A 23,621-nucleotide genomic window follows, 5' to 3' on the forward strand; every position below is an offset into this window, starting at 1 on the left:
AAAGGTTGGTTTACTAAAGTGAATAACCAAAAGTGAATGTGCCTGCTATTGGTGCTCATTCAGTTCTAACATACTGGGTTTACTTTAGAGGGAGGATATATACAAGTAAAAGTACTAAAAAGAAAAATATTACTTAATCTGCTTTTCTAAAAACCTACAACAACACTAATAAAAATGGTTAAAACCACTATTATCAACTTTAAGAGCCAGCATTTAATCCTGATATAAAAATTTTCATAAGGACAGAAATATTGGAGATCTGGTTCTTAACTTTTTCAATTTGCTTTCCAAGGGATATTTATATAAAATGTATATTTAAGAGGAATAGAACTTACATGGACCCATCAAATAATACATTAGAGAAAAGAACAAAGAAACTGTCCATCTTGGGCAAATCTTTCCTATTTTTCCATCTGTAAACTGAAAACATTAGTGTTTTTCAATCTTATCTGTAATAACAATACACTCAATCAACATAGTCACAATCACTAGGGTGTGACTAATGTTTTTTAGTCAAAACAAAAGATAATAGAAAATAAAATCAGAGTACATCACCAGTACTGAGAGCAGGCATATTTCTGTGAAATTTGTCTTAAGTGTGAACATGTCTGTAGCGATAGGTACACTCCCTTGTATGTCATTAGGTTTTGATGTAAAACATATTTCTTACTGTACTCACAGAATTTGAAAGTCACAGAAGATATCTAATATCCTTTTCAGCTCTATTGTTGATCTCTGTATCTACTAATGAAGTATTTTATATTCTTTAGCAATTGAAAAGAATTTAATTCTTTTATTTAATCTGGTCTATGAATCCAAAGTTGACAGAAAAAAAATTCAAAGATGACCTAAAATTGTTCAGTTATAAGGTTCCAATGTAAATTTCTTCAAGCTCCATTAACTTCTTTTTAAAAAAGGAACCACGGTACATATTTCCAAAGCTACTGATTTAATCAGTAGCATAATTATGGAACAAAAACAAAATATAAACAAGTCAAGTCTTGTATATTATATGTGTTTTGAAATCACATATTCTTGGCAATACTGCTCAGAACTCCAGTCCTGCTACTTACCAGTTATATGACTTTAAATAACTTATTTCATTTTTCTGTGCTCCAATTTCCTTGTCTATAAGCTGAGGATAATAATATCTTCAGGAGTTGTTGTAAAGATTAAGTGAATTATTTACACGCAAGGCAATTAGAAGGGTATACAGGATATATATATATATATATATATATATATACACAGTATTTTTAAGTATTTGTCATTATCACCATTATCTTTTTTATTAGATCTCTTGCAAGTTATTTCAAAATTCCTGAAATGCAAAATCATAGGGATCCAAGAATATTTATATATATTCCACTAACACTTTGAAAACCAAAATGATGTTGACTGTAGTATTTAAATAGAGAGGCTCTGTAAAGAATGCAAGTACCACCACTGACTCTTAACATTTTTCGAAAGACACAGACTAAATTCTTTCTTGGCTAGGTGAAGAACTCCAAAAGTTCTTAGTGTTTGTGATAATTATGGGATGGAGGGAAAAGAAGAGGAGGAAGAGAGAAATCCTTAGAAAAAAACTTGACCATACCTAGTAAGCACTTAGAATATTGATCACTGAATGACTGTTTTCTTTTTTCTACACAATGAGTTTTCAACTATACAGAAACAAGAGGATTTTCTACTAATAGCAGCTTTCCTAGGTTAACTATATTGGTATCCCCTAGATGGGACAATATCCCCCACCAAACCCTGGGTTGAAAAGAAGTTATTCTAAGCTACTCACACAGCCCCACCTCAAAAGGCATGACAGGTGACATACCCTATGTATCCCGACTAAGGATCATTGGTTCAGAGAATTTTGCTCATTTGGGTCTCACATGAAATTTTGTTTCAGGGTGCTAATTTTCTTAAATGAGCTCTGGGTTCCACTACCCACTGTCTCAAAGGATATTCAGGACCTGACTTCAATTAAGCATATAAGTAGTTTAGAAACAACCTGTTTTCCTCCACAGCAACTAGGCTGCCTCAGATCTGCAAAACCTCCCACAGGGCCCCCATTCAGTACAAATGGGATGGAGGTGATGGATGGTCATCCAGACTCTGCCTTGCTGAATTACTCAGAAGGTACAGATTGACTTAAATTGGTATAACATACCTGCATCAGATCTTGTTTTTCTTTTTCTCCTGAGCTAATTGCCTTTCTGATAGATTTCAGTTCAGTTAGAATGGCTTTGGCTTCACTAAGTTCATACCCACTTTGGCCTCCAGACATTTTTTTATCGATTCTGTTAAAAGGGAGGGGGGAAAGGAATACAAAGAAAAGAAAAAATTCAAATGACATGGTACATGTTAAATGAACAGTAGGAGCCACTTTTGGATGATCTTGGTTGGCTAGCAATTTTACTTCAGGACTCTGATACAATAGAACCATCTTTTCAAGTTGATTGTGTCTCTTCCATTCCTTTTAATCGTGTTCAATTAAGATTTCTCCCATCCCCCACCTCATATCTAGTCCATTTCTAAGTATTTGGGGGCTCAAACAATGCATGTGTTTTTATTTGCAGTCTGTTTGGATGATCCAACTGCTAGCTAAACCCTATCCTCATCAAACACTGATCCTGATCTCCACCCTGAGGGTAAAGGACAGAGGTATGCGTCATAGCAGAAGATAGAAACACCAATAAATAGCCACCTAAATTACATACCATAATATCTATATGAAACCTAGCACAGTGTCAGCAGTGTGGAAGGCCTTTAATAAATACTTATTTATACTAGTGAGTATCCTACAATATTTGGATTTACATAAAAAGTATCTATTCTATTTTTACCAAAAACTGTTTGCTCTGCTGAATGAATTCAAATTTAGGAATAAGACAGAAGGGTAGATATGTTCATTTGTCAACTCATATTGAATAAACAGCTCTTTAATGAGCTAATTTGTTATGCCTGCAGATCTGCTTACCAAGTGTCTTACAGCCTACATGATCATCATCCTGGGCTAGATAGAGGATTTCACGTAACCTAATTTTTTTGTGTTTGAAGGGCACAACCAAAGTACCCAGTTCTCATCAAGAATAGTTGAACATTCTCTTTATGACCATCCTTCTGGTTCTGCCCCAGCTACAATGCTGTCCTGGATTTGTTAAAAATACAACTTGAGTTTTATTTGTGGGTCTATGCCTTTACCCCATCAGCCATCAGGTCTACTATACATGTTCTCAAAACATGTTCTTGGATTTACTCATGGACTCTCCAGAAAAATAGCACCTACTAAATCAGAGAAAATGGATTCTGGGCTCATTTGGTTTAGAATATTTCATCATTAATATGTACTTTCAATGTGAACGGTATAATCTGAAAAAAAAAAAAAAAAAAAACCTCATCTTAATTACTCTGCCAAACAAAGTTTATTCAAACAAAAGCAGTTTATAGATAGCATATTTCTCTAACTCCTATTTTAGTAAATATTTTATGATACTGAACAAGCAATTGAAGTCTTCAAAAATCTAATAAAATAAACTTGATCATGAAGTCATTTTATAATAAAATACAATAAATGAAGTTACAGAATTTAACACACAAATTCACACAAGGTGTTTAGGATGGGAAGGGACCCTAGAAATACCCTTGTCATACATACCAAATGAAGAAACTGAAACCAGAAAATTTGTGTAAATTAGCCCCTAAACTGAATAAACACTTAGCTTGTAGGGCAGCTATCCTGAAAGGACAAACACTAACTTGAGGCTCTTATGATTATTACATCTAGAATATTTATGAGAACGGTAAAGTATTTTAAATATTAGTTAATTCCATTTACTCGGGTTGGGGTGTATCAGTGAAATTTTTGGCTCCTCTAAGTATAATAATGTCCATCAACTTAGATGAGGCAAAAGATATTAAATAAAATAAAATTTCAAGCATAGTACTTTTTAAACTAAAAATAAACAAAACCCAGAAACTTTTGAGATTTCATGTAAAAGCTAGAAATACGTTATCTGAAACTATCAAGGTGAATTTCCAAAGCCCAAGTAATTTCTTCCTACTTATATAAAATCATTCAAATATAATGGTAATATATTTGAGAAATAAATTTCATCATTTGAAAATAAAAGCAGGTTAGCTGTTTGTAGAAATAAACTATAGTTTAGGAATAAAAGCAGAACTAGTTCAGAGTGCTAATTTAAATTTCTGAGATACTTAAAAAGATGAAAATTTCTTGGTTGTCTAACTGCTCCAGATTGGTAAACGTGAAGAATAAGCTATTTCATTTGGCATCCCCAATGGAGCCGTTGGTCTTCCTCTCCCTTTCTTTTGTCTCCTTTGAACCTCTCTATTTTACTTCAAATGTCCCTTTATTTCCATGCTTTTCTTTTTTTTTCTCCTCTACTTTTCATTTTCCACCTTTTCTTTCTTTGACCTGACTATAAAGTAAAATAAATATGAGCATGGCTTGTTGGCCTTTTTATTTTTCCCCTCTTCCTTTCCTTTTGCAGTGCTGGGGGCTAAATCCATGATCTTATACAAGTTAGGCAAGTACTCTACCACTAAGCTACACCCCTAGCCCTTTGCTGGATCTTAACACAAAATGCTATGCTCTTTTGTTCTTAATTTGAGAAGAACCTTTTTTTTTTTTAAGCATTGGTTTGTATGTAAAATTAATTTTTACTCTATATCTGAGTCTTTTCTGCGACAGAAGAGAGTTTCCTTTCCAAGCCTTTTCTGGAAAATGAATATACTCTCAGAGGCAAATTGTTATAGAATCTATATATGCTTTTTGCTTGCTGAGTGCTTCATCACTTCCCATTTTTGAATTCTGAATGCACACTGTAGATAGTAAAATATATGCATCTTCCTGGTATCTTTCTACACATAAGCTACATTGCCTAAGTCAAATTTGAGGCTACAAAATGAATAAGTAACATGCAGAATAAAACAAATACTTATTCACCCAGCATAAAACTATTGTTACAAATAAAATGAAAGCTCAGGTTTACATTCTAATTCCAAATTTAGCAAAAATATTCCATTTATTGTGAATAAGTGAAAAATTACAAAAGCCTAAAATGAAAATCTTTTCCTGAAATGTATCTTCTGTCACAGTCACACAAAAAAAGTCCCTTTCTAAGAATCAGGAATGTGGTTTCTTAAAAAGTTAAGCCTCAGTTCAAACAATTATCATTCAATGTTTTAGTAGTATGGTGGTTAATATTTGAATGAAAACAGCTTTATTATGTCTATAGTTAACATCAACAGAAGAGGTCTCTGATGTTAGATATCATATCTTTCTGCTCTTGGTTCAAGGGATTAGAATCATTCCAAAGAATGTCTGATTTTCTACAACAAATGTCTATTGTTTTCTTGTGGAATGTTATTGACAGATTCTTAAACATGCCTTAGATTCCTATAAAAATTGCTTGCAAGCAAACTGCTTTGAAACAATACAGCATTGTCACATCAATATAACAAAAACAGCAAGTTTGGCTAACCTTTAATCCTGAGTGGTGATGTGAGTTATAATTTCATGTCCTAAAAATGTTTAACATATACCTAAACATTTTGTGGCATTCTTCAAAGTTTGTTTTCTCACTGTACCACAAAGTCCTGCTTTATGTTGATACACAACTACTAGATAACACATTTATGTCATTCTAGGTCTTCTGGGTTTTTAGGGGAGCTCTGCAGCCAACAGAGGTCCCTAGAACATGGCTATCCTAGAGAACCACTCATATTTTGAGATCTCACAAAGTATTCCTGGGGTGGAGGTAAAAACAAGTATTTCTTAAGAGCTCCCCAAATTATTCTAATATGCAATCAGGTCTGAGAAACACTAGAACAGAAGCATCTGAATGAATACCAGTATCATGACTTTATGAGGCAAGTGGGCAACAAAAGCCATAAAACCTAATTCTCAAACTAAAGTCATGTGCCTAGCTGGTGACCAAGAGTAGTGATGGGGCATCCCAAGATACAACTCGCCAAACATATAGAACAATCAGCGTGTGTTTGTCTGGCTAGTAACACATGTGATCTTTGATGAGGGTAATGCCTTGCTGTCCTGGACTGTCCCAAATTTCCTAAAAGCAGAAAGCAGAATAGGAATTCAGTCAAAAGGAACAGAGGTGAGTACTTTCCACAGAGATGGCTCCTGACAGCAGCTTTGCATTCCCAAGGTTCTGCTGAAGGAGATGTCTGGAAGAACATGAAACCTGCTGGAACATGAGCTTGACCAGGAAAATACCTAGAACTATGGTACCACAACTGGTGGCATCAAACCTGTGCCATGCAGGGGAGACATAGAAAGTAGCTCAATGTCTTTCAGGTATTTTTCCTTTCATGAGAGACTGCTGGGATGGGGCAGAGGGAAGACAGACCACCTCAGGCATGCCTGGTAATGGGGTGGGGATTTCTAGAACTTGCTATCCTTCCTATCAACATTTTCTTTTAATCTGACCCATTCTAAAACTGTTCTGAAGGCCCATCAGATTTCAGAATTGAAATGGAAAGGACAGAAGGAAGCAGGAAATGAGCAACTTTGAGCTCTTTGAAGAAACCTAACTTGTTCTTGCTCCCTTGCTATCAATTAGGGTTAGACTCTAGGTCATCTGTGGGACTGACAGAGAGGAATGGAGATGCCTCCAAGAGCATTCAGGGCAGCTGCAGGCTCAGAGGGAATCAAGTAGGGCCCACCCAGTTTAGTCTCTAGTACAGAATATTAAAAGGTACTTTCCGTGCTTATTTTCTTATCTTGGAGGCTGGCAGGGGTCCAGGAGACAAAGTTAAGTTTCACTTTGGTTTTTTGTATTTCCAATGATTAATAAAAACTTCAGACGTTTTCAAAGTGTATAGATTTTTCCCAAGATTTTTGTTGTTAGTTGATCGGTTTTTTTGTATTTCTGGTACAGAGTTCTGAGCATTTTACTTTGTTTCCTTGAGAAATCTCTTTAAGTAATCTCTACTTCTATTTTCTTTGTATTAGTTAGGGAGTTTGAATTATTGTAAAGTCAATTTCAGTATTTTTTATACTCACTGTTGCAATGTTTCAAAGCCTTGTTCTTTATAGAGCAGTTCTTGCTTCATTTGTGAGAGTTCTCTCTTCAGCTTTTTTACCTTTGTGAGAAATCCATGTAAATATTCATGTTCACAAATAATTAGCAACATAGCACATTTATTTTTAAAGATAATAAATTAGTAAACTATTAAACACAGGGTCATTATTTTAAGTAACATTCACTTTCCCAGTTTTTCCTGCACATAAATTCTATGGAAGGAATTGTCAATGATGTATAGAATTACTGCTTCACTGTCATTATCAATAAGCAACATTCCAATGGGCTAGGCATTATAATGGTCTTTGATTTGTGGTACAGAGCCAATAAGTGACAGACTCAGAACTTTAAGCAACAAGATCTCCAACTTTTAGCATTCCCTTCCCTTCATTTCCTTCATTCCCTATACTTGGGAACCACTGGCCACTCTGCTTCTCAAACGTCCCCAGCAGTGCTCCTGTGGGTGCCATCCTCTCTGCCTAGAAGGCTCTGCCTCAGGCTTCTAATGGCTGACTCCATCTTGCCACATCAAATTTAGTTCAAACACTACCTTTTCATTAGGATTTCAATAACCATCGTAGACATGCCATCACTCTTATTTATTTCAGAGTATTTTTCAATAGCTAAAATTTTCTGTGTACTTATTTGGTTTTTGTCCTTCATGGGAAAGTAAGCTGGATCACACCAGCTATATCTTAAGCGTTTAAAATAGCACCAGGCAAACAGTAGGGGATCAATAAATACTGCTGTCACACTGACAAAAAAAAAGTTCCTGTTGTCAAATATATTCTTTGGCAATAACAATACTAAAATTTGATGAATTAGAAAAATAGCACACGCCCAGTTTAGTCATGAACAAAAGTCTTCATACAAGGGTCAGAAACTCATTACCATATATTAACTTATAGCTGTAAGTTGTAAACACATTCTATTGCAAAGTATTCTAATGTGTTTTGAACTTTTATTTTCAATTTATTTCACTCAATACATAAATTTATTGACTCTCCACTATGTATCAGGTCCTGGGCTTGGCATATGAACAAAGCAGACATGGTCCCTGCCCTCAGGGATCTTATAGAACCATGGACGAGCCAGATAGTAAGCAAATAATTGCACAACAAAATAAATATTACAAATTACTAGAGATGCTATGCTGGAAAAGTTCAGATACATCAAGATACATAAGAAATGAACCTAAATCCATGGGATTGGATAAAGCCTGTTCTGGAAATGATGTTTAAGTTGAGAGGGAAGGTTAACAGGGTTCACTTGGTGGAGAAGAGGACTCAGCAAATCTCTGGAATTTAAAGAATGTTATAGTTGCTGGATTATAGAAGGAAGGGGTAGCATGAGATGGGACTGTAGAAGGCCTCATTATATATAACTTGAAGCATGTTGAATATTTCAAAATCTTATCCTAAGAACAATGAGGGATTTTAAAGCATAGTCTGCTTAATGATTTTTAAATGATCACTGTATTTTAAAATGTCATCTGTGGAGATTGGACTAGGGGCCAAAAGGGGCCACGATACCTGCACTATGGGTTGGTGTGTGGGGTAGAACCACAGAAAGACAAATCCAGAGGAGGTAGAAATCAATAGGACTTGGTAATGGACTTGTGGTGGTGGGTGACAGAAAAAGAATTATCAAACGTGAGTTCAAGATTCTGGCTTGGCGACTGAGTGGATGAAAGGTGCTTTCCTGGAGTGGAACCAAATCTGAAGAGACTTCAAAGGCAATTAGAACTGGGCACAGTGGCCCATGCCTGTAATCGAGCAGCTTAGGAGGCTAAGGTAGAAAGATTGCAAGTTCTAAGTCAGCCTCAGTGATTTAGCAAGGACCCTGTCTCAAAATTTAAAAAAAAAAAAAAAGGAAAAGAAAATAGGACTAAGAATATGGGTCAGCGGTTAAGTGCCCCTAGGTTCAGTCCCTAGTATCCCCCATCCAAAAGGGGGGGCGGTGGAATGTGTAAGACTTGATGTTCAGAAGAAACACCTGAACTAAAGACATAAAATCAAGATTCACTGGCATTGAGATGGTATTTCAGAAGCATGAGAATAAATGAGATCATCTAGACAGAGTATATACTATAAAAGAAGAGAGCTTAGAAACAAGCCCAAACACTTTCATTATTCAGAAGTCTGTCAGAAGAGACAACCTGTGAAGCAGTGGCAAGAGAAGCAGGAAGAAAATAAAGGGGCATCACAGAACATAAGGGAAAAGGAGACTAGGCACCATGAGGAATAAAATGAGAAGGACAAGAGCTGTGTAATACTTATGTTTGCATATTGTAAGGCACAGTACTTTGGATAAAGTAGATTTCAATAACTAAATATTAACAACAATCTGCTGTGTTTATCTAAATGTTTAACAGTTTGTGCCCTAAGGCATTTATAAATTTATTTGGGAAAATAAAAGAAATAATTTTATTCCAAGGTTCAACTTAAAAATACAAAGAGAAGCATACACAATGCTATTGGAATTCAGAGGAGGAAGGGGTTACTTATGGCTTTGAGGATGAAGGCTGACCTCATGGAGAAGGAGGTATCTGAACTAGACTTTGAAGATGTTATGATTATAATACTGATGAAGAGCAATGAGCTCATTCATAGTATATCATAAAAATATTTCAACTTATAACTTTAGATTATTATCATGTCAAAAGAGCCATCGGCAATCAATAGCTCATTCCATATGTACTTCTATTTCTGATGGCATTCTCAAGTGCTTTTTGTTAAAGACTATAATATTTTTAACTTAAAAATAAAAGTTAAAATCCAACAATCAATAGCAACTCTAATAGCTGGGCTGAAAACTGTCTGTGCCTCTGAAAACATAATTGATAAAAACAATGGTGATACTGGGACCACTTAGAAAAAACAAATTACAATTAGTATATCTCATTGACATAAAGGAGCATTCTACTTAAAATAATTTGGATTGTGATAACAAAGCAATTTTAGATTTATTTAAACCCAGGGCCTATGCATGTGAGGGAAGCACTCTATCAACTGAGCTATATCCCCAGCCTCAATTTAGATCTTTAAAAAAAATTATTTAAAACATTCTATATCTTGAAGAGATATAGAATACTCCCATGTTCACAGCTGCATGATCTGCAATAGCCAAGATGTAAAAATAACCTAAATGACCACTGATAGATGAATAATGAAAATATAACCACAATGAAATATTATTTAGCCTTTATTTTAAAAAGGAAAAAAAAAAAAGGAAGAGGAGGAAACACTATAATATGGGACCTGAGGACATTATATTAAGTGAAATAAGCTAGTCACAGAAGGACAGATACTGCATGCTTCCACTTATATAAAATACCTAAAATAGTCACAATGACAGAAACAGAATGTAGACCGGTTTGCCAGGGGCTGGAAGGTGGGGCAGTGAGGAACTGCTGCTGAATGTGCAACAAGTTTCACTTATGTAAGATGAATAAGTTCTAAAGATCTTCTGAGCAATATTGTGCCTATAATAACAATGTTGTGTTGTACACTTATAAATCTGTTAAGAAAGTGAATCTTTTTAAGTGTTCTTACCATAATAAAATAAGAATTAAAATTTTTTAACCATCTAAAGTTAACTTTTGAAAAACTTAAACTCTTCTCCGTTGGGTGACAATGACAGAAAACTAAACTGTGCTTTCTTTTTTTTTTGACATTATTTAATTTACCTAAAGTTGGCTGTAAGCTACCATTTTTATTTCGGGACATGTTAGTGTTTTTCCTGAATGGTTCTTAGCTCTCAAATATTTATGTTGCATTTAAATTTTGTTAACTATAAAAAAAATCATTCCCTAATTGCTAGAGATGTTGAACATTTTTTTCATATATTGTTGATTGATTGTGTATCATCTTCTGAGAAGTGTCTGTTCAGTTCCTTGGCCCATTTATTGATTGAGTTATTCAGTTTTTTGGTGTTAAGATTTCTGAGTTCTTTATATACCCTAGAGATTAGTGCTCTATCTGATGTGCCTGTGGTAAAAATTTGCTCCCATTGTGTAGACTCTCTATTTACTTCACTCATTGTTTCTTTTGCTGAGAAGAAGCTTTTCAGTTTGAATTCATCCCATTTATTGATTCTAGATTTTAATTCTTGTGCTTCAGGTGTCTTATTAAGGAAATTGGGGCCTAATCGAACATGATGGAGATTTGGGCCTACTTTTTCTTCTATTATGTGCAGGGTCTCTGGTTTATAATTCCTAGGTGCTCTATTTATATAATATGAATTTAATTGCATTCTTCTGTCATATATAATGAATTAGAATAAATAAAGTAAAATAAATAAATAAATAATTAATTTCCATTATACTAACAAGTGTAAACATATTATTTCCAACTAACCATTATTTCTAATTGGTTTGGTTTTGAGAGGTATTAAATAGTAGTCCAACCACGTTTTTTTCTCTGGAACCATGTGATATCATTAGCTATTGGGGGATCAATGCTTCTACTCTTCCATTTTCAGATCCACCCTCATGTAGGACACAGAATGTTAAAAACAAATGTCCTTAGATCACAGCTACAGAACTGATTAAACTAAACTAATAGTGCCTTGCAAACTTAACACAATACAGGCTCTATTAGGAACCAAAAATGAGAAGAAATTCATGAACAGTTTTATGTATTTCAGGCATTGTGCTAAATACAAATAACTTCTGTTCAATCCTCACAACTACTCTGTTAAACATAATTTTAATTCTTATTTTATATGTGAGAAATCAGGGACCTGAAGAGAAAAAGTAGGTAACCTGCTAAAGGTTGCCTGTTACTAAGCAGTAAAGACCAGTCTAGAACCCAGGAGATTTTTTAATTCCTTTAAATGTTTTAGCTATTAATATCATGACAATACATATAATATGAAAGACAAACTAAAACTGTAGCAAAATCACTTATATAAATCTATACCCTTTATTCTACCTTAGAAGCTAGCTACATTATTCCTATAACCCACCAGAACTGAAGACAAGAACAGCCCACAAGTCCTAGAGCCTGTGTTTTCTCTTTTGTACTGAACTTTCTGCAGCTGTAGCCTACCATTTAATTAGGTCTATTTCTATGAAATCAAATCTCACAACCCAGAGTACTAAATTAGAGGCAAGAGACCCAAGACTTTTGCACATATCCTGCTTTCTATACTGACTATGTTAAAGAAACTGACATTTTAAATTGATTTCAAAGTTATCTCTGAAACCTAGGAAGACGCTGTGATTAAATGTGGTAAGTATGACTAGAAATCACAGAGCTTCTTAACATCTTGTACAATCTGAGTATAATAAGTTTATTTCAAAAGAAGGAAAAAGAAGAAGATAATAATAAAGAAAAGTAAATTCTAAAAACTGTAGACCTCAGAGACATCATAGACAGGTAGGTTTCATAAATTTGCCCTTAAAGGGAAACTTGCAACATTAAAGACATAATGAGCAAAATGGTATTTTACTAATGACTACCTTATCTTTTCACCATTACTCCATTGTCTTGCAGGGATCTCCTTTTGCAAGCCAATAAAGGGCAACTGTCAACCTGCTCCTGCTGGAAATCTTTCTCCAAATACAACTTCCACCCTTCTAAAATCCTCACCATTCTGTTTTCCCACTAAAGCCACTTTTAAGTGCAATGAGAAATCAACTCCAGATAGTCACAGGATTAAGAATGAAATACTTTCTAGCTTATCTAAAAAGCAGAGAAAAACAGAACCATTCATGATTGTTCAAAATGCTAGAACCATTTATGATGACTAATAAGTGGATTCTGTCATCAGACACAAGACAATAAGAAAAAAAAATTGTTTAACTTAAACAAAAATAAGAGCCACTGAGAAAAACTATATGAAACATTTCTGAAAAACACTATCTCACAACACAAACAATAAATAAAAATGTAGAACATCAATGCTAGATCTCTATAAAAACATAAAATAAACCAGCAAGTTACCATATGACCCATCAATTCTATTTCTGGGCAAATACCGAAAGAAATGAAATGTATTTCCACAAACATATGTACATGGATCTTCATAGCATTACTCATAAGAGTCAAAAGGTAGAAGCAATCCAAATACCCAGCCATTGAAAGGATAAAAGTAGTATATCTGCAGGCTGGAATACTATTCAGCTAAAAAGTATGCTGCAGCACAGATGAACCTTGGAAACACTATGCTAAGTAAAAGAGACCACTCACTATTTGTATCATGCCATATGTGTGTGTGTGTGTGTGTGTATGTACATGTGTGTGTATGTATGTATGTGTGTGTGTGTGTGTGTGTGTGTGTATATATATATATATATATATATATATATATATCTCCAGAACAGGCAAATCTAGGGAGATAGGAAATAAAAGAGTGGCTGCTTAGAGTTCGAGGGGTAGAAAAGGGAGGTGTAGGGAATGAAGAATAACTTAAATGAGTTCATGGTCCCTTCAGGGCAGCAAAAATGTTTAAAAATTGCATGGTGTGATGGATGTCTAATCATGAATATACTAATATCCATTATATTATACATTTTACATAGGCAAATTATACAAAAAATGAATTATTTCTCAATAAAGCTTTTAAATTTAAAAATAAAATAGCAAATGAAATGGAAAAAGTAGAACATCACAAAAAATAAATTAATCACCTCCCAACAAAGACAAAATTGAAAACCATATATCATTACTTATCAAACTTGCAAAAAATAAATACAAATGACAAAAAAACTTAGCCAAACGGCCTCCATTTCAGATAAACACCCAAGGTGTTAATGGTGCTTGGCAAGGCCTGCAGGTTATCTTCATTTCATTGCCTAAATTTCTCATCTCCTCCCTCCCCTTCTACTGTGGCCAAATTTGACTTCATATTATTTCTGAAAGACCAGACCCATACCTGTCCCACATCAAGACCTAATACTGATTTTTTTCCCATCTAACTTTTTTACCACCTCTGTCCATTCTTTTTGTAGATTACACCTTCTCAGCGATGCTCACTCAGGATATCCTATTCAAAACTGTGACCAGGTCTCCTTTGTTCCACATGCCCCACTATACAGCACTTATTCCAATTTGGATTGAATTTTTTAAAAACATGAATAGAAGCTGATTTTATTAAAATGCTTTCTATCTGCTGAAATGATTAATTATTTAATCTTTATAATATTTATTTTCTAATTCTAAACTATACTCTTAGGATAAACCAAATGTAGTCATAATATATTATTTGTAAATGTTTCTGTATTTAGTTTATCAATATCTTATTTAAGATTTTTACATCTTTGCTTATGTAGCTGGCTCTTGTATTTTAATACACATAAAAATCTTTTCAGAATTTGGTTTCTGTTATGCTAGCTTAATCTTGACAGTTTCTCTGCAATTCCATTGATTGGGTTATTCAGACTTTTTTCCTTTACCTTGAATCATTTTTGGCCAGTGATATTTTATTTGGATTTTTTTCATTTCATCTGGAAATTCAAATAAAATAGTTTTTTTTTTTTTTTTTTTTTTTTTTTTTGTGTGTGTGTGTGTGTGTGTTGTGTGTTTGGGGGGGGGGGGTTACTGGAAATCGAACCCAGGGTTTATGCTTGCCAGGCAAGTATTGTACCTACTGAGCCACATTCCCAAGCCCTTCTGGCATAAATTTTTCATAATGCTCTCTAAGCATCTGTAGTTTAGTCTCTCTTTTCAGTTTTTGTACTTTATTAGTTCTTTTTCTCTTATTTTTGAGTCAACCTGACAGACATCTATCAATTTTATTGTTCTTTCAAAGAACCAACTTTTGCTATGTTGACCCTGTGTATTACAGAGATGTTTTGTCTTTCAATATTTTCTACTCTTCACGTGACTTCCCTTCTTATATTCTTTGGATCTGGATTTATTCTGTTGTTTATATGCTAAATGCATTGCTCATTAAGACTTATCTTCTAGTCTATGTGTTTAAAGCTTCAAGGTTTTTCTGTAACTTTCTACACTATTAGCACTATTCACTAACTACAGACTTTTTGGACTTCTCCAGTTTTTTCACTTTGGTCTTTTTTCCTGCAGCCTATCAGATTGTATTCAGCTGTCAAGCCTCTTAGGCTCTTCCAATCTCTGACAATTTCTGAATCTTTCCTTGTCTTTAATGACATTCATTTTTGAAAAGCATTGCTTGGATATTTATAAACAGTGCCTCAATTTGGGTTTTCTTGATACTGTGTCATAATTAGACTGAGATTATGGATTTGGGGAAAGAATAGAACAAAGGTGTTGTGCCCCCTTCATTAAATGATATTAGAATGCATGCTGTCAACATATTGCTGGTGATGTGGTTATAGTAGGAATAGCCAGGTTTCTTCTCTGTAGTTATACTGTTTTTTTCCTTTCTAAACTCTTTCCATCAGCAAATAACCACTGAGTCCAGCCCAGAAAGAAATCAAAAAATTAATGAACACGTTAAAAATCACTGGAGTTTAATAGCACATGTTTGAGGAGGTATACTTTGAGGCTATGGAAATATTCTGTTTTTCAAAATTTACTTAGCAATTTTAGCAAATGACATTCATGTTTCTTTGACCCATTATTATTTAGAATTGTGTTTGTGGACTTCCAAATTAAGTAGTTACTAAACTTACAACAAACACACTGAAAATAAAACACCTTAAGTATACCATTCAATGAATGACCCCAAAGTTAAGCATGTAATGGTAAAGAGTTGAAGAAATAATACATTATCAAAATCCCAGTAGGCCATTCTTATGCCCCTCTAAATTACCTTTCCTTTTAACTAAAAGGTAACCATTATTATAAATTTTAACCCTAGGTGTAGTTTTATCTTTTTTGAACTTCATATAAATAAATTCACATTCAGTTTCTATTCATGTGTATCTCCTGGTGGCTAGCAACAGTCACTCAGCATTTGTTGTTGGCATGCAAATGTGTTTACTTATTTTTACTGCTATATGAAGTTCTACTAAATGGCCACGCAAAATGTATTCACCCATTCTGCTACTGACAAGACATTTCAAGTTTTAGGTATTACCATGAACATTCTACTCATTGGCATTAGATGTGCATGGGATTCAACTTGACTAGAAAAGGACAGTTTTCCAAAGTTATTGTGCCACTTTATTCCCATCAGCAACAAAGAGTTTCTGTTACTCCACATCCCTGACAATCCTTTGTATTGCTAATACTTTTTACTTTGGCTCTTTTGAAATGTGTGGAAATAATCAGGGTTTTTTTTTAATTTTTATTTTTAATGCATTTCTTAAAAGTTCATTATGATCAGAGAAAATAGTCTAATTATTTGAAATTTATTCAAACTAATCCAATGGCTCAATATATAGTCAGCTTTCATGAACGTTCTAAGTGTACTTTAAAATAACTACTCCCCACTTTTGGCAGACTGCAATACATGTTAATTAGATTAAATTTATCAACCATGTTATTCATCTATTCTATACTGTTACTAATTTTTTTTATCTGCTTGACCCATTAATGAGTTACACCAGAATTTTCCATGATGTGTTTGTTATTTTTCATTTGATTTTCTGATAGTTTATGCTTTATATATTTTGGGCCCACATTTTAAGGAAGCACTTCAGCTTCATGGCTCTCTTCTTTTTCTAGTTAAGCATTTTGCCTTCAAATCTATCCACTCATATTTCTATTTTTGTTTCACTATCACACTGTTGTAACTACTATAGATCTGTATATTTTAAAGACTTATACATTACACACTACTGCTAATCCAACTGCAATACACTCAGAGTTTCTTAGAGAAATGTTTGATTTCAGGTCTAGTGGAAAAGGTCAAGGACATTTTTAAGACCAGAGTAAAAGAAAACTATCAGAATACTAGAATAAAAGGAGTCAATGTAAAGAGGCTCCTAAAAGTATATGATAGGACAATTTGAGGATCAAAGAGCATTATAATTACAAATCTAAAAATATCAATTATGTTTAAATTTGTGAGCACATAATTTGTAATCCTCAGTGAAATAAAGAATCTAGATGATGATTGAGAATGACTGTTAAAATTTAGAAAAAGGAAAAACAAGACACCTGCCTCCTAATGGACATACACAACACTTTCCATAACAAATTTTCTCAACTTCCCCAAAATACCTTGATGTCACAATCCTCTACCTTTAATTTTCATTTTAAAGAAAACACAGAGGGCAACCAAATAAATTTGTTCATGTACACAATAGAAAAATAAGATACAAAAATTAGACAGGAAGGACCTCTAAAATGACCTGATTATTTTGAATAGTTACAAAGAAAAGATGGTGACTAAAATAGAAGTCAGAAATATATTTATCAACCACAATCTATAGACCATGTTTGGGTCCTGACTCAAATAAACCTACAACAACAACAACAACAAAAGATTATGACACAAATAGGAAAAACCAAAAATGACAAAGAATTTGGATACTATAAAGAATTCTTAACATTTTAAAAGTAATAATGACAAGAACAGTAGTACTGCTTTTTAAGATATATGGTCTCTAATCATCATCAAAATAATTCAGTGGGGTGTGAGGTAAAAGAACAAAACTTTTGAGGCATGTGATGGAAATGTGAAAGACCATTCTGACTATTCATGTGTAGTGTTTGATATTTTCCACAATAAGGTATTCTTAAGCTAATTGCTCCTAGTTTACTTTTATTTTTTAATTTTCCCTATCCCTGCTTAGACATTTTTCCAGGCTTTATAAAATTCTTTAAAATTGATCATTTATTTAGTCAATTAGATTTATTTATCATTTAGTCAATCTTGCCTACTCAGATAGTATATTCCCTCTTAGGAGAAGTTAACTGCATTTAATTTTGTTAAATGCTGTGAATATGCTGGATATGAAGGTGTTAGAAAAATGCTTAGAAAGATTGATATGGTGGTTTAAACAAGAGAGGAGAAACTAAATATCTCTTTAATAAAAAAATAATTCAAAGTGATTCCATTTAAACAATGTATAAGTAGATATCGAGAAAAAAAAGATAGTACACTGTTAATTAATAACACTGTCCATTTATCAGTTGTGTGTTAGGAGTACAAAAAAAATTAATCAAAGGGGCCTTAATTTACTTTATCTTACAAAATTATAAGTTGTGTATGTTGTGGGGCTTAATAAATTTTTCAAATGCTTCTGTCTTTCTGAAGATTTTCTTTCACACTTTCAACATTCTATTTTAGATTAATAAACAACCATAAAAACTTAATAATTAAAATTCATCAAAAAATTCTCCACTAAATTTTCACCACATCTCACCTATTTGCAATCTTAAACACAGATTTTTTTTTTAATTGAAGTTGAAGTTTAGTTTGAATATCTTATTCCTTACCTCAAGAATATTAAGGTCTATTCTGGGTCTTTTATTATTCCATATGAATTTCATGATTGCTTTCTCTATTTCTACAAGAAATGCCGTTGGGATTTTGATTGGCATTGCATTAAACCTATAGAGAACTTTTGGTAATATCGCCATTTTGATGATGTTAGTTCTGCCTATCCATGAACAGGGTATATTTTTCCATCTTCTAAGATCTTCTTCTATTTCTCTCTTTAGGGTTCTGTAGTTTTCATTGTATAAGTCTTTCACCTCTTTTGTTAGGTTGATTCCCAAGTATTTTATTTTTTTTGAAGATATTGTGAATGGAAAAAATGCTCATCATCTCTAGCAGTCAGAGAAATGCAAATCAAAACCACCCTAAGATACCATCTCACTCCAGTAAGATTGGCAGCCATTATGAAATCAAACAACAACAAGTGCTGGCGAGGATGTGGGGAAAAGGGTACACTTGTACATTGCTGGTGGGACTGCAAATTGGTGCAGCCAATTTGGAAAGCAGTATGGAGATTTCTTGGAAAGCTGGGAATGGAACCACCATTTGACCCAGCTATTCCCCTTCTCGGTCTATTCCCTAAAGACCTAAAAAGAGCATGCTACAGGGACACTGCTACATCAATGTTCATAGCAGCACAATTCACAATAGCTAGACTGTGGAACCAACCTAGATGCCCTTCAATGGATGAATGGATAAAAAAAATGTGGCATTTATACACAATGGAGTATTACTCTGCATTAAAAAATGACAAAATCATAGAATTTACAGGGAAATGGATGGCATTAGAGCAGATTATGCTAAGTGAAGCTAGCCAATCCCTAAAAAACAAATGCCAAATGTCTTCTTTGATATAAGGAGAGTAACTAAGAACAGAGTAGGGTCGAAGAGCATGAGAAGAAGATTAACATTAAACAGGGATGAGAGGTGGGAGGGAAAGGGAGAGAGAAGGGAAAATGCATGGAAATGGAAGGAGACCCTCAGAGTTATACAAAAGTACATACAAGAGGAAGTGAGGGGAAGGGGAAAAATAATACAAGGGGGACAAACGAATGTCAGTAGAGGGGGCAGAGAGAGAAGAGGGGAGGGGAGGGGAGGGGAGGGGGGATAGTAGAGGATAGGAAAGGCAGCAGAATACAACAGACACTAGTATGGCAATATGTAAATCAATGGATGTGTAACTGATGTGATTCTGCAATCTGTATATGGGGTAAAAATGGGAGCTCATAACCCACTTGAATCAAATTGTGAAATATGATATATCAAGAACTATGTAATGTTTTGAACAGCCAACAATAAAAAATTAAAAAGAAAAAAAAAAGATTAAAAAAAAAAATTCACTTGCCCTTGCTTTCCTCAAGATAGATATGGTCTGTTCTTGCTACTTTGGCCAGACACAATTAGGTCACTCAAGATGACCAATTCAATTGTGGTTTACTTTTTTGTTGGGAAGATTTTATAGTTTTTGTCAATTCGGATTTTAAAGCTGTCTAATGATGGCACACCATCAATGCCCAATAAATATCCTTTTATATTGAACAAAAAAAAAAAAAGAATATTAAGGTCTAAATAGCTATAAGAATAAATAATAGTAAAAAATTTTACATTATTCATCATAAAAGTTTTTTTTTCAAGCAATTAAATACAACATTTTAAAAAGTTATGAATAGCTTAATAAGGAGCATTAACTTATTTATTTCACCATTTCAACAAATACAATGATGGTATCAGGAAATATTGTTACTCCATTAGACCCAGAAGGACACTAAAGTCCAATGATCATCAATACCTATGACCACAATATTAAAGAATGCGAAAAGAGATTTCAGACAGACGTTCCTAAATACAGGGTTCCCAAAGACCTGAATGGCCACCTCTGATTGAGTAAAACAAATAAGGTACAATACTAATACTGTTGCATCAAAATAATGAAGTATGAAACTAATGTTTGGCTATTCCTGAAAAATTGTTACTGTGACCAAAATGCAGGCAAATACATGGAGACATAAGCAAGGAAAAGTTAGTTTATTCTTGCATTACTATTCCTGTGACATTAATTGTGAAAGGGATTTATATACACAGGCATTTTCTTGGCTGGATCAGTAAGGTAGACAGGCCAGCCAAGAAAGTCCAGATTATCAAAATCTCAAAAACTCTGTCACATTATCCATCTACTTATGACAGTGCTACCTGGCCAAAATATGCACAAATACTGAAGAGAACCAGAGTATCCAAACCATGACACAGCTCCAAACATCACAACAGTATAAGCCATGTATAAGCCATAATGGCCATATAGCTGCAGAAGCATTTCTAAAAAGACCTTTTCCCTGCTCACTAATTTTAAACAAGCTGGATGCAGTAGCACATGCCTGTAATCCCAGTGGCTCAGGAGGCCAAGGCAGGATTGCAAGTTCAAAGCCAGCCTCAGCAACTTAGTGAGGTCCTAAGCAACTTATTGAGACCCTGTCTCAAAATAGAAAATAAAAAGGGCTGGGGATGGAGATCAGCAGTTTAACAACCCAGAATTCAATCTCTGATAGCGAAAAAAAAAAAAAAAAGATTTAGGATGAAGTTAAACAAGGCATAGAAATTTCTGGTTATTTGCATGAGATACTGTAGTATGTTTTTATTTTTAAATCCCTCCCTCAGTTTGTACATTTCCTACAAGGGATTTAAATGGACAGACTAACAATCTCTTTTTTTTTTTATTTAGCCTAACAGATCACAGAAATATACACAGTACAGAAATACAGTACCAAAGCACTTAACAAACCAATACATAACAGTCTTGAGAAATGTTCATAGAAATATTAATGAATTGGTACCATAAGGTCATTTATTATAGAATGACACAGATCTCCATAAATGGCTTCATAAATTCAATTAAGAAATCCAAACAGAAGAGAGGTTTTACTTCCAGTAACTATACATATTCTTGTTTGTATTTTGCTCGTTTGTTTGGGTGCTGGGTATGAAACCAGGGCCTTGCTCATACTAAGCACACCCTCTACCTTTGAGCTATACACCCAGCCCCTACATAAACTTTTTCCATGCTCTTTCTCTGAGAACAATTAGAAAAACTGTGAGGAAAACTAAACTAACTAAACAGTAAACATTATTTGAAAGCACCAGAGAACTACTAAGACTGCAAGAACTTATGTTAAAGATCCAAAAAATAATGGAAGTTCAGAATCATGCTCCAAATACTGTACTGTTCTTCCTTCTGAGATACTTACCTATAAAATAAACTGAAAGGTGGGAGAATGCAATGACTGAGGACTGAGATATAGAGAGCTATTGGCAGTCTCACAGAGCTGAGAAGCAGGAAGGGAGAGTTTGGCAGTTTAGCCTCAATCAAGCAGAAGGTGCCCTGATAAAGCATCCTCAAAGAGTTCAGTTGGGATTTTGAACAGAAAAGGTAAACTACAAACAGATGTAATCTTAGAATAGGACCGAAGCCCAGATTTTAGTCATTGCTAACATTGACTAGATTAAAATTATCTGACCCTGACACAACTGCCTGTAAGAAACAAAGCTAAATACTCTCTGAGGGATGGTAAGATCATCCAAAGCCTCAAGTTAAGACTTTTCTATATGTTGTGTGTCTCTTAATAAAAAAAAAAGTAAGCAACTGTAAGAGTCAAGCATTAACCAAAAACCAACAGGAAAAAAAAAAAAAAAACCAGACCAGACCAAGAATTCAACATATAGGGGATATTCGTATTGTATTAATCAAGACATAAAAATTTAAAATATTGAGATTATTTTGGTCAAAATTTTTTTCATGCCAATGTGCAAGTAACTAGAAACCAGGAATAATCAAACAAATTCGTACACTGAAAAAAAAAAAATCAGAATTAAGCTGAAATCAGTAATAAAAGAAAATTTCCAATTATGTGAAAATTAAAGAATAAATTTTTATGAGAAATCATAAAGAAATAAAATATTTGGGAACTGAATTATAAAAAAATACAAAAATTCAAAACTTCTGTAATGTAAGCAAAATTCATGTATATAAATTAACTTAGACCCTTAAGTACAGATATTAGGAAGTAAGAAGGGCTGACTACCTGATAGTACCCACTAAAGTGTGTTTTTTCTTTTATATTTTTCAGGTGCTAGGTACCAAACCTAGGGCCTCACATATTCTAGGTAACCATTCTACTACTGAGCTATATTACCAGCCCTAAAATGTGTATTTTTTGACACAGCAATTCAACTCCTGCACAAAAAAAAAAAAAATGTGCACCAAAAGATATACATAAAAGATGTGTACATTAACATGTAACTCTAACAGTAAGAAATTGGCAATAAACTGTAATGTATATTGTTATAGGTTGGATGTGATGTGTCCTCCAAAAGCTCCTGCGTTAATGCAAAAGATGAAATGATTAGATTATGAGAGCTATCACTTAGTCAGAGGATTAATAATTATGGATTAATGCTCTGAATAGATTAATGCTCTGGGTAGTAACTGACTATAGGCAGGTGAGCACATGGCTGGAAGAAGTACGTCACTGAGGGATGCCTTGAGGATTATATATTTTGTCCCTGGCTCCCTGTACTCTTTCTCTGCTTCCTGGCTGCCAAGAGCTGAGAAGTTTTCCTCCATAATGCCTTTCCACCATGATGTTCTGTCCCACTTCAGATTCATAGCAATGGAGTCAAGTGACCATGTACTGAACCTGTGAGCCAAAATACACTTTTCCTCCTCTATGTTGTTCTTGTCAGGTATTTTGGTCACAATAATGAAAAGCTGACTACATATATAACAATGGTAAAAGGGATATAAAGAATTTACGGTGTGTACACCAAAGTAGAATGTTGTATAGCAATAAAAGCAGATTGGATGAATCTTGAAATGCTATTGAACAAAAGAAGCCATCAAATACTACAGATGGTAGCATTCCAGTTTTACAAATTACAAAGAAGACAAAAAATTAACCTGCAATGTTAACAAGTATTGTTTTTAGGGGGTAATAATGAAAAGTAATGACAATGAGGGGACACAATGGAAACTTCTGTGGTTATAGTAAAAAATCTATTTTATGATCTTGGTATTGGTTACATTTATTAATTTGCTTAGTGAACAGCCGTTAAGACACCCCCCCAATCAAGGAAAAACAAGTTCTGGTCTTAACAGCTATTTGATCAAAAAGATTTCAGGCAAATATCAGGAAACACTCCTGTGTGAAGAATTGTGGGGAACTAATAAAGTCTGACTTCAAAAAGGAATGACAT

At 33.9% G+C, this 23,621-nt stretch overlaps 1 protein-coding gene across 2 annotated transcripts in view; it reads right to left on the minus strand.

The window, feature by feature from the left end:
* The window catches only part of Wwc2 (WW and C2 domain containing 2), a 218,278-nt gene that overhangs the window by 75,058 nt on the left and 119,599 nt on the right, over nt 1-23,621 (minus strand). For both annotated transcript variants that reach the window (XM_027927138.2, XM_071610510.1), the window contains exons 5-6: nt 7,043-7,122; nt 2,165-2,294 (exon numbers count right to left, since the gene is read on the minus strand). In XM_027927138.2, coding sequence (XP_027782939.2) covers nt 2,165-2,294; nt 7,043-7,122 — 210 coding nt within the window. The remainder of the gene's footprint in view (nt 1-2,164; nt 2,295-7,042; nt 7,123-23,621) is intronic.

This window comes from Marmota flaviventris, chromosome 3 (genome assembly GCF_047511675.1).
Source record: "Marmota flaviventris isolate mMarFla1 chromosome 3, mMarFla1.hap1, whole genome shotgun sequence".
Classification (NCBI taxonomy): domain Eukaryota; kingdom Metazoa; phylum Chordata; class Mammalia; order Rodentia; family Sciuridae; genus Marmota; species Marmota flaviventris.